This window comes from Carassius carassius, chromosome 21, assembly GCF_963082965.1.
Source record: "Carassius carassius chromosome 21, fCarCar2.1, whole genome shotgun sequence".
Lineage (NCBI taxonomy): Eukaryota > Metazoa > Chordata > Actinopteri > Cypriniformes > Cyprinidae > Carassius > Carassius carassius.
In genome coordinates this window covers 18,750,647-18,766,487 of record NC_081775.1, presented here as the reverse complement: position 1 = coordinate 18,766,487, position 15,841 = coordinate 18,750,647, and the positions used below count along the sequence as shown (strand labels likewise).

At 38.3% G+C, this 15,841-nt stretch overlaps 3 protein-coding genes across 5 annotated transcripts; 2 read left to right on the top strand and 1 right to left on the bottom strand.

The window, feature by feature from the left end:
* Positions 1–941: 941 nt before the first annotated feature.
* Positions 942–4,839, bottom strand: LOC132097709 (uncharacterized). Its single transcript, XM_059503592.1, has 5 exons — positions 4,708–4,839; positions 3,126–3,783; positions 2,936–3,041; positions 2,754–2,815; positions 942–1,820 (listed from the first exon to the last, which is right to left on the bottom strand). Exons 2-5 carry the CDS (start codon positions 3,432–3,434, stop codon positions 1,287–1,289), a joined length of 1,011 nt encoding a protein of 336 aa, XP_059359575.1. The 5' UTR covers positions 3,435–3,783; positions 4,708–4,839; the 3' UTR covers positions 942–1,286.
* Positions 4,374–12,408, top strand: wdr6 (WD repeat domain 6). Of its 3 annotated transcripts, none has more exons than XM_059503590.1 (7): positions 4,374–4,492; positions 7,305–7,433; positions 7,746–10,398; positions 10,772–10,849; positions 10,955–11,071; positions 11,160–11,254; positions 11,772–12,408. In XM_059503590.1, the coding sequence occupies exons 2-7, from the start codon at positions 7,337–7,339 to the stop codon at positions 12,323–12,325; spliced, it is 3,594 nt and encodes a 1,197-aa protein (XP_059359573.1). In that variant the 5' UTR covers positions 4,374–4,492; positions 7,305–7,336; the 3' UTR covers positions 12,326–12,408. The 3 variants fall into 3 exon arrangements, with proteins under 3 accessions (XP_059359573.1, XP_059359572.1, XP_059359571.1); XM_059503589.1 differs by lacking the exon at positions 4,374–4,492 and adding an exon at positions 5,045–5,178 and having other exon boundaries at positions 7,308–7,433; XM_059503588.1 differs by lacking the exon at positions 4,374–4,492 and adding an exon at positions 5,048–5,178.
* A 695-nt stretch (positions 12,409–13,103) lies between these two features.
* On the top strand, positions 13,104–15,000 carry LOC132097710 (uncharacterized). Its single transcript, XM_059503594.1, has 4 exons — positions 13,104–13,280; positions 13,371–13,488; positions 13,604–13,667; positions 14,413–15,000. The coding sequence occupies exons 2-4, from the start codon at positions 13,399–13,401 to the stop codon at positions 14,859–14,861; spliced, it is 603 nt and encodes a 200-aa protein (XP_059359577.1). The 5' UTR covers positions 13,104–13,280; positions 13,371–13,398; the 3' UTR covers positions 14,862–15,000.
* Positions 15,001–15,841: the final 841 nt, after the last annotated feature.

Genomic DNA, 15,841 nt, shown 5'->3' with positions numbered 1-15,841 from the left:
GAAGACGTGTGTCCGATGAGTTGTACCAAGGATAGATTATGGACTGGCAATGACCCCTTAAACTTCTTCAACACATGGCTGTTGCAATGTTGTATCTTCTGTATGTTTTGTCACCTCATATTTGTAGTGTTATTTCTTACCACAGTAATTTTTAATGTTTGTAATGTAATGCATATAGCATCAAACAGGGGCCTTGGAGAACCTTAATCAGTCCTTGGTTTGATCCACAAGCATTAAATTAAAATGCTATGTAGTAACATCAGAAATCTAATTTCAGTTCATTTCCTCTTCTCATCAAGCACAAGTATCAGGACTAAACGTCTCCTCACTGCTCAGTTCTGGCCTGACTGGGCGAGGGTTTTGGGCTGCACAAAGAACATGTTTTTGCATTCCACTGCGCTGCTTTTCCATTGTTAACATGCACTAGATGGATGTGTTCAACTATTGCACTCCAATTTCCAATCTCCCATTTGGAACACTTCCCTAACATTAGATTTTCGGTTGTTTTTGTTATATGATATCACTTAAACACGAGACCCAGAGAGACAGTGCATGATAATCATTCACTCTTTTAAGCAAATTCAATTTATTAACAGGTCAAAGTATTTACATTATAATAAAACCTTGCAGGCTTGTAAAAAATGGTAAATTAGCTTTTATCTTGATAATTTTTATCATGTTAAACAAATGCTGGGAAAATTGGATGCTAAAAGGCTTCTTTGTTGACAATTGCGACGCTAACATTAGCATTACGATTTGATTCTTTATATGTCATAATCTACCTTCTGTTGTCGTTTACTTCTCATGTCTCTCCAAACATATATGACTTACTTTTGTTCGGCAGAACACAAAAGATATTTGAGAAATATTTCAACTGTTTTCAACAACACTGGACCCATTTACTTCTATTGTATGGACAAAATAACTAAGTCACTAAGAAACTAAGTCACACAGTTTGGAGCAATATGAGGGTGAGTAAATAATGAATTTAAATTTTTAGGTGAATTATCCCTTTAACTATCCCACTTTTGACTGAATGGAATGCAGCATTAGTGTTGATGAGAGAGAGTATGAAAGGAAATCAGATTTGTATTGGCTATTGGAACAAAGCCTGCTCGAGTGAATTCCCCCCTCCATATGATACACATGGTACATTCCTAAACACCAATTACATTTAGTCCACAATAAAAAACATACTGTTTTGTAAATAAACAGCACTGCTACAATAAAAAATGACTTTCAAAAAAAGAAAGCAAACATAGCTAAGATGCCATAAACATCTGAATTCAAGTCTGTAGATATTCGTTATCCTCGCTGTCACTACTGGACGGTGGAGGATCTGTGGCGAACTTCCGTAGTTTGGCTTGATAATATCTCTTCTTGGCCCGCGCCGCCTTCTCCTTTTGTCTCACTGCTTTCCTCTTCTCCTCCCACACACACTGCTGCAGCAGTAACAGACTCATCGTCTGCTGATGCTCCAGCTCAAACAGTTCCTGTCGACGTGCCTCCCATTTCGGGTTTGAGGTACAAGAGTCCATTGGCGGTAATGAATTCTCAACTGCTCCTCCGGCAGGAGCACGTGGCATCACAAGCTCTCTGTGTGGGGTATCAAAGTTTGAACCCCTAGTCCCTGATCCCAGCCCTGAGGTGCTTCCTGCATGGGTTTGGTAGATGAGGGAGGGACGGCTGGACCTGGAAGAGACTGAATGAGAGTGGAGAGGAGAGGAAGCAGTGCCAGGAGGAATCCCAGAGTTAACAGGTGGGTGAGTCTGAGAGACCAATCCAAGTTCAATGGCTAAGTTCTCCTTGCTGTCTACTTCCTGTAAAAAGGGAAGTTTAATAGCATCATAATTGCTGTACATTTATGTAATAAGGCTCAAAGTTGCATGCTATATTGAGAGTATACATGCATGCATTGTACATGCAGTAAACACAGGAAATATGCAATGAATGCAACACTGGTGAAAATGTACATGCCTAGTGTATGGAACACAGAATGTGACAAAAATGACCCCTTTAAAAAAATTATTTATATATCTTCTTTTAATATAAAATTGTTCATATATAGTATATATCAGTTTTATAATAAAAAGCTAAATTAATTGTTTTATTTAATAAGATTTTTAAAATGTTTTTAAAGTCCCTTATGTTCACCAAAGCTGCATTTATTTGAGCAAAAATAAAGTAAAACTCTTTTAACAGTTTACAATGTGATTTATTACTGTGATGCCAAATCTGAGTTTTCTGTGTCACATTTTCTGTCAAACAAACTTTTTAATATGCTGCTCAAGAAACATTTCTTGTTAGTATCAATGTTAAAAACAGTTGTCAGCTATTTTTGTGGAAACGGTTACATTTTATTTTAGGATTCTTTGATGAATAGAAAGTTCATCAAAACCACATTTATTTATAATAAATATTTAAACTGTCAATTTCTTTAAAAAAAAATCTTACCCACAACATATGGATGGTAGTGTATTTTCGGTATAGAATTATAAATTAATATTTCTATTTATAAATGAATAAATACATTTATATTACATTTTCTCCACATTTCCTGTTTACCGCATGTAAAATGTTAACACTTTAACACACACACACACACACACACACACACACACAAAAAATTGGTGCAAGCAAGTACACTTTCCATGCCATAAGACATATAAAATTTGCAATATAAAAGAAAACGTTTAGCTTAAGAGGTACTTCAGTAATCCTTTCAAGACTTTCAAGACTGATTTCAGTCTTACATCATTTTGACTGTGGTCAGCATCTTCGTGCTCACTCCCATTAGTGCCTGAAAGCCCCATCACTACAAGAGAGAGAATGACTCAATTATTCACCTTCCTTGTATAATTACAGAGCTGACAGCTGGGAAGAGTGGTAGTATTTCATCCTGTAATAGACATGACATGACATGACTATTAAATACCTGCTCCAGGTGAGCTACCCCTAACCGAGACATAGCTGCTATCTCCGTCTACCTCCTCCAGACAGGAGATGAGGTTCGGTACCAGGGCAATCACTTCTCTCTGCACCTGACAAGAACCACACACAACCACACTGTGTGTTACTAGAATTTCCAATTCATATAACTGAATTAACGTAAGACTTCAGTTTACCTGAGAGAGGGCAGACACAGGAAACCCAGCTGCCTGCTGTTCCTGTCGCTTCTGCAGCGCAACACGACATTCCACCTTCAGCCGTTTCCACAGCGTCTTCAGAGAGCCGATGCTGCTGGGGGGTCGACTAGGGAACGCCGCATTGAAGGCCTGGGCCAGCTCTGCCCATACAGCGTTCCGGTGCACAGTAGTGTTGGTGTCTTTCCGAAAGTCCTGGACTGTGTCCACCACCGCATGAATTCTCCGAAGCAGGAAAAGCTTCTGCTCCAGAGTGAAGTTTGGCATGCGGTACGTCATGGTGGTCAGCATGAGTGTATTTGTGTGTAACTGGGTAAGAAGGCTTATATTGAGGTATTATGTGTTACTTCACTTGTAGAAAATGTATCGCACTAGTATTATTTTCAACAATCTAGTTTGAAAAACTTTTTACATGGTAACATTTGCAGTATCACAGTGTTAGTTTCTGAGTATTACACTCCAGCATTACAGGAAGGTGAGGTTGGTTTGGTGCCGTCATGTGCAGTACACTTCCTGAGTTTTAGCTGCAGTGAGATGTTAAACTCTGGATGCCACAGGTAAACTGCTTCAGAGTTCAACAGAAATGCATCCGGGGGGATCCACCTCATGCGCAAGGGGTCACCAGGTACACATGTGGATACTGTAATTCAGCAGACAGGAAACAAAATGAAGGGAATAATCTTAATGAATAATCTTTTGAATCTTAATATCTGCTCCTACTCTTGGAAGGAATAATGAAACATTTGATCTTTGTGTGTATGTCTATGTGTGTGTGTGTGTGTGGGGGGGGGGGGGGGTCTAATGTGCTCCACGAATTGATTCCTGAGAATCGGTTCTTTTGAACAGTTCGTTTCAAAGAACAGGTTGATAAAAACAGTCCAGCAATTATTCTACATGGTGACGTCGTCGTTTTGTTGATAAAAACGTTTATTGTAATTTCATTTGTCTCATAATTCATAATTTAAATAAAATGTGTATTTAAATTGTTATTACATTCGTTTACATCTCTTGGCTGAAAAGGTTTTGCACTTGATAAATTATATTTATTAAAACTAACTGTTAAAATACATTTCCAATTAATAACAATTCATCTATTTAGTTAAAATTAATTAAAATGTTAGGTTCACTCCAAATGTTTTCATTAGCAACTCACTCATCGATTCTTGACTCATTCAGGTTGTTTCAGAAAACGAATCGTTCGGTCCGTTTTTGTGAACTAACGTTACTTTAACCGACTCATTGCAACGGTCAGACTCAACAATCCGTTCAGAATTCGCATCGCTATTAAATGCAAGAATGAAAAAAGTAGAAACGAGCCTTCAAAATTACAGATTCGCCATTTAATTCAGGTGAAGGAGGAACAGACTGCATTTGATGATTATTACTATTATTATGGATCCGCTGGTCTCGTTAGCCACAGCGCTAAACCCGAGCATCGCACTACAGAAGTGAAGCTGAGCTGCGATTTAAGACTACAGCTCGAGCTCTATATTCTTAACCAATCTCTCAAGCATTTACAGCTTATGACAAAATGATATTATATTATTATAATGACCCTACTTACATGCAATCATCAGTCTGACGATTTTATTCCGAAAATATTACACTTTGTCCCCACCCCCTGGGTTTAAGCGGTCCATAAGAAATTTAAACAACAGACTGGAGACACATGCGCAAAATGACGCTCCGGGCGTCAAAAAAAAAGACAGTTCAGTGGTTTGTGCATTTTATATGATTTGTATACCATTCTCTTGAGAGGCACTAAATGCATATGATTTGTTCATCAGGCAAATGCACAAATCTACGCGTTTTTAACAACAGGAAGCGCAGGACTCGTTTCATCCAATTGACGGCGAGCTTGGTGCGGTCTGTGCAGTATTGAAGAGCGCGATTGGACGCTGCGCGATGTCAACGAGGAAGCGAGAACGCATGCACGCAGCAGCACATAACATGTTGGAACCAGTATGAGAGAGAATACATACCTTTTCCATTTCACCTCCGCGATTAATAAAGATACCGTCTCTACAGAGGAAGCGTAAGTCTAACTGAACTTGACAGGGTTGTTATTACCATGACGAACATGCAGAATCAGACAGATCCCTGCTAGAAAATTAATTTTAAGGTAACGTTAACATAACGTTGACTGTCCTGTTGACAGACGACGACTGATGTTCATTCTTTCAATTAATGGGTAGATCCTCCGTCGATCCTTTGTAAAAAAAAAAAAAAAAAAGAAAACACACACACACACACACACTTTATAGTAGTTGTCCTTTGAAAAGTGTTAGCTGGAATTTTCAATAGTATTTAGAGCAGGTAAAATGAAGGGGCATTTTATAATTGTAATTAATCAGAAAAGTTAGGAACCAGACTGTTATGTTCCACAGTTTAATATACATTGTCCAATAGGGTGATGTAAGCCGGGTCTAAATTATAACATTAATGTTGTTTGACCTAAAATATTTATTTTAAGTTTATATTTTTATATACCCAGACATTGATAAGTGTATGGTTCTCTGATATAAGTTAATTCAAAGTACATGCTGGTAAACATAAAAAATGTTATCTTTTTTTAGTCAAGGTTTAATTATTATTTTTATTGTTGTATTTAATCCCTCGACCTTCATCGAAAAATTTTTTATTGAAATATTTATATAATATATATAAATGTCATACTTCTATAAATACTTTTTAAGTATATTAAATTCAATTCTAGTTTATTTGTATAGTGGCTTTTACAATACAAATCATTACAAAGCAACTTTACAGAAAATTAATATGTTTCTACAATAAAAAAAGTGACTGTCAGTTTGTGCGCGTATGACAGGATTTTTCTGAAAAATTAATACAAGACGTAGTCAGCCTGACGATGAACATTATTAACAGCAATTATTATATGATGCAATCACAATTGTAGCAATATTTGCTAGTTCTGTTTGTTGATTCAGGGTTAGCATCATATGAGGTCCTCTCTGAGGGGTCAGCATCATCTCTTCTCAGGTGTTCTGGATCCAGACTGGAGCTTGTGTAAATCCTAGTTACCCGTGGCAAAACATAGAAACAAATAGAGACATCATTAGCATAGCTGCTGTTCCAACAAAGTAAAATTAATTAGTTTAACCCAAGCTAAAGAATAAGAATGCACATTTGATCAGATACAACTGCAGTCACAATTTAAGAGATACATTATTTGAATGCTTGGCGAAATATATATTGTAATCAAATACCATTCTAATGTTTTCAAGTTTAAGTAGTGTGTGGGATTATTTTTCTATTTTCATCCCACAGATATACGAATGATTCAGGTGTGCACAACATTAGATATATTTATTAGGATGTTTTTAATAATGTTTATAATGTTTAATAATTAACTAATAACTCACAACCTTTGTGAAAATTAGGAGGATGTTTAAAAGTGTAAAAGCATTAACAAAATACTTTCAACAACACAAATACCCACAAAAGCTATTAAAAGCAATTCTTTCTGCGTCAATATAACCAAGATGCTAATCACTTCGGTAATATCTGTATATATTATGTGCAACATTCACATTAACATTGAGTGATAATATTTCAAAGTTATTTCCATATTTTTGATAGCTTACAAATATTGGATTTACCTACTTTAGTAATATTATAGGATAGACTCTTAATTTGTGATTAGAAGTAAAATGGGGACACAATTACATTTTGAACCATCCATTTGAAAACAAACCTGGAAAGAGACATTTTTTTGTGCATTCCAGTGAATTATTCATTATAATTCCTATTAAAAATAATTTGGGAGAATCTTTTTTTTCATGTTGTAATGGCAGAATGGAAAGGGGGAAATAAAGAAATTATACGGAGATGAATGCATTGGGCTGAAAAGAGCTCTTGCCATAGATGTTGTTGTACTATCCATGTCACATTAAAATACCAAGTGTTATGGTATTCTCCTTCAGTCTGAAAATAAAACATAAAGAAACATGTACAGCTCATTCAGTCAAGCTAATGGATAAGAATTATTTTGCACAGCTTTATGATTAATTTCAGTCTTTTTAAATGGAACTTATTAGGAAAAAGTGGATGGTAAAAGCCATTGCAAACAATATGCATTTAATTTATTTTCATTTACTTGACAATAGTGAATAATGCTGTAATGTTTACGTTGTGCTCCAGAAGTCTTCAGCCTGCTGTTCAGACCGCTTGAAATGGCATGTCCTGTAGAGTCTGCTGTGATGAAGAGCACTGTGCTTGTTGCTCCAGTGACTGCACTGGAATTCATGGGGGAGGATTTCCTGCTGACAGGTGACTGACATTCATTCATTTAATGAACAGGTAGCAAAACATCAAACTAAAAATCCATGTTGGAATAAAGTATGCAGACCATGACTCGTGGGCCATTTTGGAGGTTTTTTTTCTGCTGAGTTTTGTATCTTGGCAAAGACTATCTAAGTTTACTTCCTCTGGTAAATTTTCTTCTTGTACTAATAGGAACATGTGCTTGGGAAATGCTCAAATGTCTCTCAATATCCATAATGTGCATTTGTCTATTTATCTTAATGAAAATATTCATATTCATTTGATCAATTCTTTCCTGTTAATTGTGTCATTTTGTAGGTGAGGGACCAGTCCTCTCTGTGTACAGCCTTCAGGCATCTCCTAAAGAATATGCATCCTTAAATGTTCTTCATAATTACCGTATCCATGGTATACGACCTAGTAGAAAGCATCAGTTTGGAGAGAGACTGTTCAACAATGTAATTTCATCAGAAAGTTCTGTTTTGGCCAACAACAAGGAGGACATCATTGTTTTTGGAGGAAAAGGAGTTCGGCTTGTCAGCTTCAATACTGAAGGACGATGCCTAAAGCTCATTGGTCCTGTCTTGGAGCTTCAAGACTGGATTCTGGACATTCATTGGCTTAAAACACAACCACACCCACTGTTAGGCATATCCTTGGCTCACAATGCTGTGTTGCTTTTAGATGCAGAATCTGGTAATGTTCTTTCCTTCTACTCTTGCGTAGAGACATGTCTTCTTTACTCAGCACTTATGATTGGTCCAAATTGGGATTCTTTAGTGCTGGTAGGTGGGACTGTTTTCAATCAGCTTGTGCTGTGGAGGCCCACAGGGACCAAACCTGATGGCAAGTCCCAGGTAGAGAGACGCCTGTTGGGCCACACTGGAGTTATTTTTAGCCTTTGCTACCTTCAGAAATCTGGGTGGCTGGCATCTGCCTCCGATGACCGAAGTGTCCGTTTGTGGAGTGTTGGCACATTGGGTGGAGATGCAGGCTGTGGAGAGGAATCACCAACATGTCTTTGTGTGCTTTTTGGGCACCAGGCACGGGTCTTCTGTGTCAGGCTTGCATCAAACCGTGTGTTCAGTGCAGGAGAAGATGGAGCTTGCCTGCTCTGGAAATGGGGAGGTGAAGGAAAGGTGGGACGTACATTTAGAGGGCATAGGTCAGGTGGAGTGAGGGCTCTGGCTGTCAGCGAGGGAAGTATAGGCTGTAAGGAGGGATGGATGGCTACCGGAGGTGCAGATGGTGGGGTAAGAATATGGAGAGTGGCAGAGGAGAAGAAAGACTGTGATGAAACTCATGCAGAGACTCAGTTGGATCTGGGGTTTAAAGGGCAGGGTTGTCCCAAAGTGGTCCGATTTGTGGGAGAGGGTGAATTGAATACAATTCTGGTCTGTACTGATCAAGGAGAGGTGTACCTTAGTCAGGGTGACTCCTGGGATGTCATTTGGCAAGGGGGAGCAGAATTCCAGTCCTATTGTGTGATGGATATCACAAGCATCCAAGTCCAGAATTCAGATTGCATTGTGTGGGTGTGTGCAGTGGGTAATCTAAACGGAGGTGTCCAGGTGTTCCTTGTAGGGCAGCCAGGTGTTGGAGCCTTGCTAAGAGCTGGCGAGGGTAAAGTTCACTCTGTACTTTGGGCCAAAGGATTGTTTGAAGGGTCCTGGAGTTGGTGTCTTCTTGCATCAGGCTCAGAGGGACTGGTTTACCGATGGACAATAACAGTGACAGAGGATGAATCAGGCTTGCATATGCAAGAGGAAACTCTTCTTCCATTCCTGCTGCCACCCTGTGCCAAACGCTGGCTGACTGCTGCAGTTACCTTGTCCAAGAGAAAGAGGTTGTATCTTTGTGGTGACCGGAGAGGGTCACTACTGCTCTACAATGATACAGAAGAGAATGTCAGAAGAAATGAAGGAAGAACAGACTTAGAAAAGAAAGAAACTGAAAACAAGCAATCAGACCATGGTAGTCCTCTGTCTCCCATCAGTACCCTTTATGGAGTGCATGGAAAGCAAGGTGTGACTTCTGTGTGTGAGTATCAAGAATTATGTTACAGTACAGGTCGAGATGGATCTGTAAGAATACTAACTGTTGAAGAAAGTGTCCTGAAGGTACGCAGAGTTCAACGGGCCTGCAGAGGCATGGAGTGGATAGAGAAAGTTCTGTTTCTGGGCTCGGATGGACCTGAGGTACAGGAAAAGTTGCTGAACGAGGAAATCGAGAAGAGGAAGATCGATCTAGGGAGTGCAAGCGTAGCCGAAACTCGGTTTGTAATGGTTGGCTTCCATTCGGTTCACTTCATTATATGGGACCCACACAGACAAGAGAAGCTTTTATCAGTTGCCTGCGGAGGTGGCCATCGATCCTGGGCCTATAAACACCCGATATACGCCGTCACAGATCCTCAAGCAGATACACTTGGACAAGGTACCCTTGTGTTCATCAAGCATGGAGCTGTCATGGCATCACGCTCATTAGCATCCACAGAAACCGATGTGAATGGACTCACAGTGAAAGAGGGGCTACATGGACGAGGCATCAGCTGTATTTGCCATCTTGGTAGTCTCACCAAGACTGGACAATTTTCAGAACTTTGGGAAGTTTTTGTTACTGGAGGGGAGGATACAACAGTAGGTGTACTCGCCATCAGTGCAAAGAGTGGAACTGTTAAAGTGCTCTCAGTTCTAACGGATCATATCTCAAATGTTCGTGCGCTGGCTGCAATCAGAAGAAGAGAAACTAATGAAAAAGGGGGAGATGACGATACCACCTCGGTCTGTTCTTTGGTGTTTTCTGCGGGTGGCCGGGCCCAGCTGCAGTGTTATCGGCTCTTGATTCGTTTGGATGAGCAGCAGGGTCAGCCAGTCTGTCAGGTCACTCAGATAGCTGGCCATCGATTGGATGAACAGTGGGAACGGAAGCGGAACCGACACAAGACTGTCAAAATGGATCCAGAGACAAGGTGCATGTGTGTTTGTAAATGTATATGTTAAAATACTCTCTCCTTTCCAAATTTGGATCTAAAGTTCAAATAATGCTTAAATGGATAATTCACCCAAAAATAAAAATTCTGTCATCATTTACTCACCTTGATGATGTTCCAAATCTGTATAACTTTCTTCTGTAGAACACAGAAGATGATAATTTGAAAAAAATGTTTCAGTATTGTTTTCTTTCCTATAGGATGAAAATCATTTGGGTCCAATGTTTTTTGATTGTTGGTTGCAGCTAAAGATTTCTAACCGCCAGATGGCGGACAATACAATGTACAGGGGGGTTATTGTGAGAGATTAAATTATGATCTTATTTGTGCTAATGTTTTCTCACGTTTGCAGGTACATGTCCATGTCTGTTGTGCATAATGGGACTGAATGTGTCCTGCTGGCTATGGGCTGTAGTGATGGTGCAGTAAGGTAACTTGAATAAAGATTATGAACATATTGCATGAAACCCTTTTAAATTCATATGTTTAAACATTCAATAATTAATCTTTTGAGACTGTGTGTTTTCATTTGTAGGCTTTTCAGTGTGACTGAGAGCAGTAGTAGTGTTGACATGCTTTGGGAGTGTTTTTACCATCAGAGGTGTGTGCTCAGCGTCGCCACCTACAAGCTGGAGGATTGCCTGGACAGAAGGTAAGGACATGATGTGCATTTATCAAACACTTATTCCATATTTGAACATTTCTTAAACTTATTTTCCTTTGTCCTCTTTCTGTCTCAGGCTTTTGTTGCTGTTCAGTGCCACTACAGATGGTTGTATATCTGTGTGGGATTTAACAGCAGTTTTGAACAGTAAGGCTAGTGTCAGCTGGCAGGGTGAGTCATACATACACCAGAACATAAACACTTAATAACGTGCTGATTTTTTTAATGTATGAATAACTCTGTCCTAGTTATGCTGTAGTTAAGAAGAACTTAAATGACTTATGTTATTTGTTTGCATTTATTATATATGTTAAATGGGTATGTTCAGTCAGAAATAAAATACAAAAATGTATTGTAAGTCTTTATGTACTTACATTGTTCCAGACCTTTCCCCAAAAAACACGCTCAATAGTGTTATTATTATTTTATTTAAGAATCTTGCAGTTGTTTCTCATACAACAACATCTCATTGAGACCACAGTTATTAAGGTCTAAAAAAATGACAGTGCCTTTGCTCTGGGAGTATGTTTATCTGTATAAAATTTATCAAATAATTTTTCATTTATTACAAGTCTAAGCATAAAAAACTGACTGAATCAGTGCTATGTCCCACAGTTTCGGATGCCATCTGGTTATAGAACTCTAAATTGTGTATATGTTAATAACAATTACCATTTCTGTCCTTCAGGTCCATCAGCCCCGTTCTTTTCCATTCCTGTCCATCAAAGTGGAGTCAATGCGCTTACCATTTCACCTAGGAGAGAAATGAGGCAAATGGAGGAGAATGTTATCTCATTGGCCACAGGTGGAGATGATGGACAACTGTCTCTAATGCACATTAAGATAGATCAGAAAAAGCAAGAAAATGGAGGCATGTCTCTACAGCTGCTTGCCCATTGGTCAGTGCCCTTGGCACACTCTTCCCCTCTCACAGGGTTATGCTTACTAAGCCCCACACTACTGGTGACCACCTCACCGGACCAGCGCTTGTGTTTGTGGAGTATGAACAGTGACGGAATCCACCCACTGAAGGTGCTGTTCTCACACACTGCTGATGCAGCTGGGTTGTGGGCGTGGTTTGGACAAGAGGGAGGAGCCTGGGTGGTTGTTTGTGGGAAGGGCTTACAGTTGTTTCAGTTGACAGAAAGAAAAATGGATGAACTGCATGTTAACAGGAAAATAAAGGAAGAGGAGAGAAAGAAAGTGATATTTCCACATCATGTTTCAAGGACAAAACACTGACTTTGTGATTTATAAGTTAGGATTCTAAAGATTTTCTAAGTTGTTAAGTTTGAGATTTTCAAATAAAGAACTTTTTATTTTAATATGTGACAATTTTTTTTCTGTTGGGTTAAAGTAAATTGTGAGGACATTTTTATTTTCACTAAGGCGGAACAATGAAAGTCAATACAGATCTAAAGAACCAATCAAAAGTAGTTTGAACATTTTTGAACATAATAAAAAAATATTCAAAATATTAATAAATATGATAGCAGTAAATAATCCTAAAATAACACTGAGGCTTGTGCTTGAAATGCTAAAAATGAATCAAATAAGTAAAATAAATCATGTTTGTATGTAATTTTTAGATAATTTTTTTTATGTTTGGCAAAAGATGCACATTTCAATTTGTGTTAGTTCATATTTTAATGTCTTTACTGTTATTATATAATGTGAAAAATACTAATAGTATAAAATTAGGAGGTGTGTCCAAACTTTTAAAAGGTTCCAAATATAATTTTTATGCAGCTGTTTATGCGTGCAAGTGTGTGAGCGGCTCATGGCTTGATCGTAAAGTCATGATCGTATAATGTATCAGTGTTTTCCTGGGCTACAGTCCAGCAGGTGTATGCGGCTGGGTGAGAGAGAGAGAGAGAGAGAGAGAGAGAGGGTACACAGTGTGTTGGGGGGCTTTGGCTGTGCAACTAAGTATAAATATTTTACCCCGTTCTCCAGTTTCCTTTTGTTCATCATCATAGTAGCTTGATGGCCAACCCCTTTTAATCCACAGCACAACGAATGAAAGCAAGAGAAGAAAGGAAGAGCATGTGAAGGAGAGACTGATATTAACGAAGACAGATCAGCCCCATTAAGGTTTGCAGAATGTGAAAGGAATGAGAATATGTTCTTTTAAAAATCATCTTATGTAACGTAAATAGGAGACAAAATGTGAAAAAGAAGAGGATGAAAAATTAATGTGAGTATAAAAAAACTGTCCTGCAATAGTAAAAGTGTGAATTTGTGTGTTGTGGGGCTAATATTGTCTTTTGTTTGAAATGAATCACAGCGTGTGTTTCCTGATCTTGACAAAAAAGATGTCACGTTTCAGGGAAGCTCTTAAAGAGAATGAATCTGGAAAGAAGAACCCTAAGATGCCTCAAAAACAAAAAGAGGCTAAACATAAGGTATCGCTGTTCCACAAAAATTACAGTAAATGGATTGAATATACAAGAGAATATGCAGGAAAGAATAGAATATATTGTTTAAACAGTCATAATTATGTGTGTGGTTTCACTACAGGACAATGCAGTGATATCGAAGGATAGGCTCCCACTGATTGGTTCATCAAGAAATAAATCAGCAGGTACAATTATTGTCTATATGGAATCAATAGTGCATTGTTAAATGAGAAGTTGTTGTCAGATATTAGCTGATTTAACTAGAAATCAGATGTTTTCATAAACCAGACTCATTATATGTGAAGTAATGTGATGTGTGACATATAAACTGTGTGTTTACATTGCTCTTTGTTCCTCCTGTCTACACAGTGTTACCTGAGCTCATCAGTAGACAATAGAAATTTAAGAGGTGCTAAATTAATTAACTGCTATTGTCCAAACATTCATCTTTGTAATGTGACTTGTTAGGCGAGATGATAATGGAAACTGAACATGTGTGTAAGATGAAGTTAATTACAGGGGGGATTTAGAAATAATAAAACCGGAACTGATTGTGTTTATAAAAGTTGCAATTGTGAGAAATGTTTGCAAATATGAGATATAAAAATCACTATATTGTATCTTTATCTAATAGCTGCAATTATGAGACATAACATCACAAATACAAAATAAAGAAATAGTTATTAGATATTATATTAGAGATATTAGATCACAATGAAAAGAAATAGTTGCAATTATGAGATTGTAAAGTTACAGTTACGGAAATAAAATCACAGTAATAAAATATTGGGCCGCATTAAAATAGACACAGTTTAGATATGTAGTCAAAATTACATAAAAAAAAACATGAATTTTAACGAGAATTAAAGTTTTTTTTTCAGGTCTCAAAACAATTCAGATTCTTATATTTTTTATCTCTTCTGTTTTTAGCGAGGCCCTCTCTATCCACTCCTCAGGCCGAACCGAGGAAACGCAGCCATCCTCCCGTTTCATCTGTGGCCCCTGACATCATGACACCCTGGGAAGGCTCCTCCCACTCCGAGTCATCCTTTACCAGTTTTCCCCCTCCAGTTTCACCCCTGCCTCTTGCCCACTCGAAGCCAATCACAGCACCAGATCCTAAGCCTCCACCACCCCCTCCTCAAATCACAAACACCGAACCTGAGAATAGTCTGAGTGCCCGGGTAAAACGCAAGCCGCTCCCACCAAGGCACCCCTCTAGACCTCCCCGTTTGCCCCCTCTGAGGCAAGTCACAAATCTTAGCTTTTCTCGTAGCTTCACATTTTCATTTTTTGAGCTGCCGGTTCACCAGTCTGCACGGAGCAGAGCGGAGCGCCTCAGAGATCTCACTGTGCTGCTGAGGCAGTTTCATTACTAAAGAAAAACATGGTGCTGAGAGTTCACATCTAGGGCAGAAATGCATCATGTGGAAAAACAATGTAAGCACATGTACATAAACACATGATTGTTTATGACTTCACATCAGTGTTTCATGTATATAATTAATTTTAATTAATTTCTATTTGTACTGACCAATGAAGTAATGGAAGTTCCCCAACTTGTGTTTGTTGTTTTTGTTACTTTTTTTAAGGCTGTTAAATGTATATTTAGTGTGTGTGGGTGTGATGCTGTGCAACCTTTTTTGCCTTCTGATATTAAACACTGTCAACACTTATATAAACCAGTGGAACAGAGTTGGAGAGAATAACCCTGGTGTTTATTTTGTAGGATGGAGACAGCATTTGAGATGAATTTTATATGATGTAACGTTATAAATCTGACCTTTAAACAACAGAAAGCAATTAAAATATTTAAGGAGAGAAATTCAGCTGAGAAACGTCCCACATGCGCCCTGCGGTTTTGTTGAGCTATTTAAGTCGTGCACAGGGATAATAAAGTGGTTTCCTCTGGACGCGCAGAACAGTTTTTGGTGAAATCTCTACACAAGGTAAGATAACTAATTGATGATAAGCTTATTTCCAGTTTTACTGCACACGCACCTGTGCAGTCACCTGTCCTCACGTGTGCTCCTATCAGAGAGTGCTAAAAGACACAGATGAGCATTGATGTGTTATCAGTTTTGGCTGCTGATGTCATTTAACACTTAAGAAACTGAATCCTTTAGGTTTGATTAGGGCTGGGTATCGATTCAAATGTTCCAGATCGATTTGATTTCGATTCACAAGCTCTTAAATCGTTTCTATTCTCGATTTGATTTTCAATTATGATTCTCGATTCGATTTTCTATACTCGATTCTCGATTCAACTCAATTAATATAGATATAATACAAATACTATATTTATTTAAAAAAATTAAGAGCCACAAACCTGTGTATTAAAATCTTATTTTAGGTCAAC

Coding starts and splice junctions, on each gene's coding strand:
- LOC132097709 (XM_059503592.1), bottom strand. CDS start 3,434: ATGCTGACCACCATGACGTACCGCATGCCAAACTTCACTCTGGAGCAG. Junction 3,042..3,125: donor CTGTGTCTGCCCTCTCTCAG/GTAAACTGAAGT, acceptor GGTTCTTGTCAG/GTGCAGAGAGAAGTGATTGC. Junction 1,821..2,753: donor CTGACCACAGTCAAAATGAT/GTAAGACTGAAA, acceptor CCCTTTTTACAG/GAAGTAGACAGCAAGGAGAA.
- LOC132097710 (XM_059503594.1), top strand. CDS start 13,399: ATGTCACGTTTCAGGGAAGCTCTTAAAGAGAATGAATCTGGAAAGAAG. Junction 13,489..13,603: donor AAAAAGAGGCTAAACATAAG/GTATCGCTGTTC, acceptor GTTTCACTACAG/GACAATGCAGTGATATCGAA. Junction 13,668..14,412: donor ATCAAGAAATAAATCAGCAG/GTACAATTATTG, acceptor TTCTGTTTTTAG/CGAGGCCCTCTCTATCCACT.
- wdr6 (XM_059503590.1), top strand. CDS start 7,337: ATGGCATGTCCTGTAGAGTCTGCTGTGATGAAGAGCACTGTGCTTGTT. Junction 7,434..7,745: donor GGAGGATTTCCTGCTGACAG/GTGACTGACATT, acceptor GTCATTTTGTAG/GTGAGGGACCAGTCCTCTCT. Junction 11,255..11,771: donor GGCTAGTGTCAGCTGGCAGG/GTGAGTCATACA, acceptor TCTGTCCTTCAG/GTCCATCAGCCCCGTTCTTT.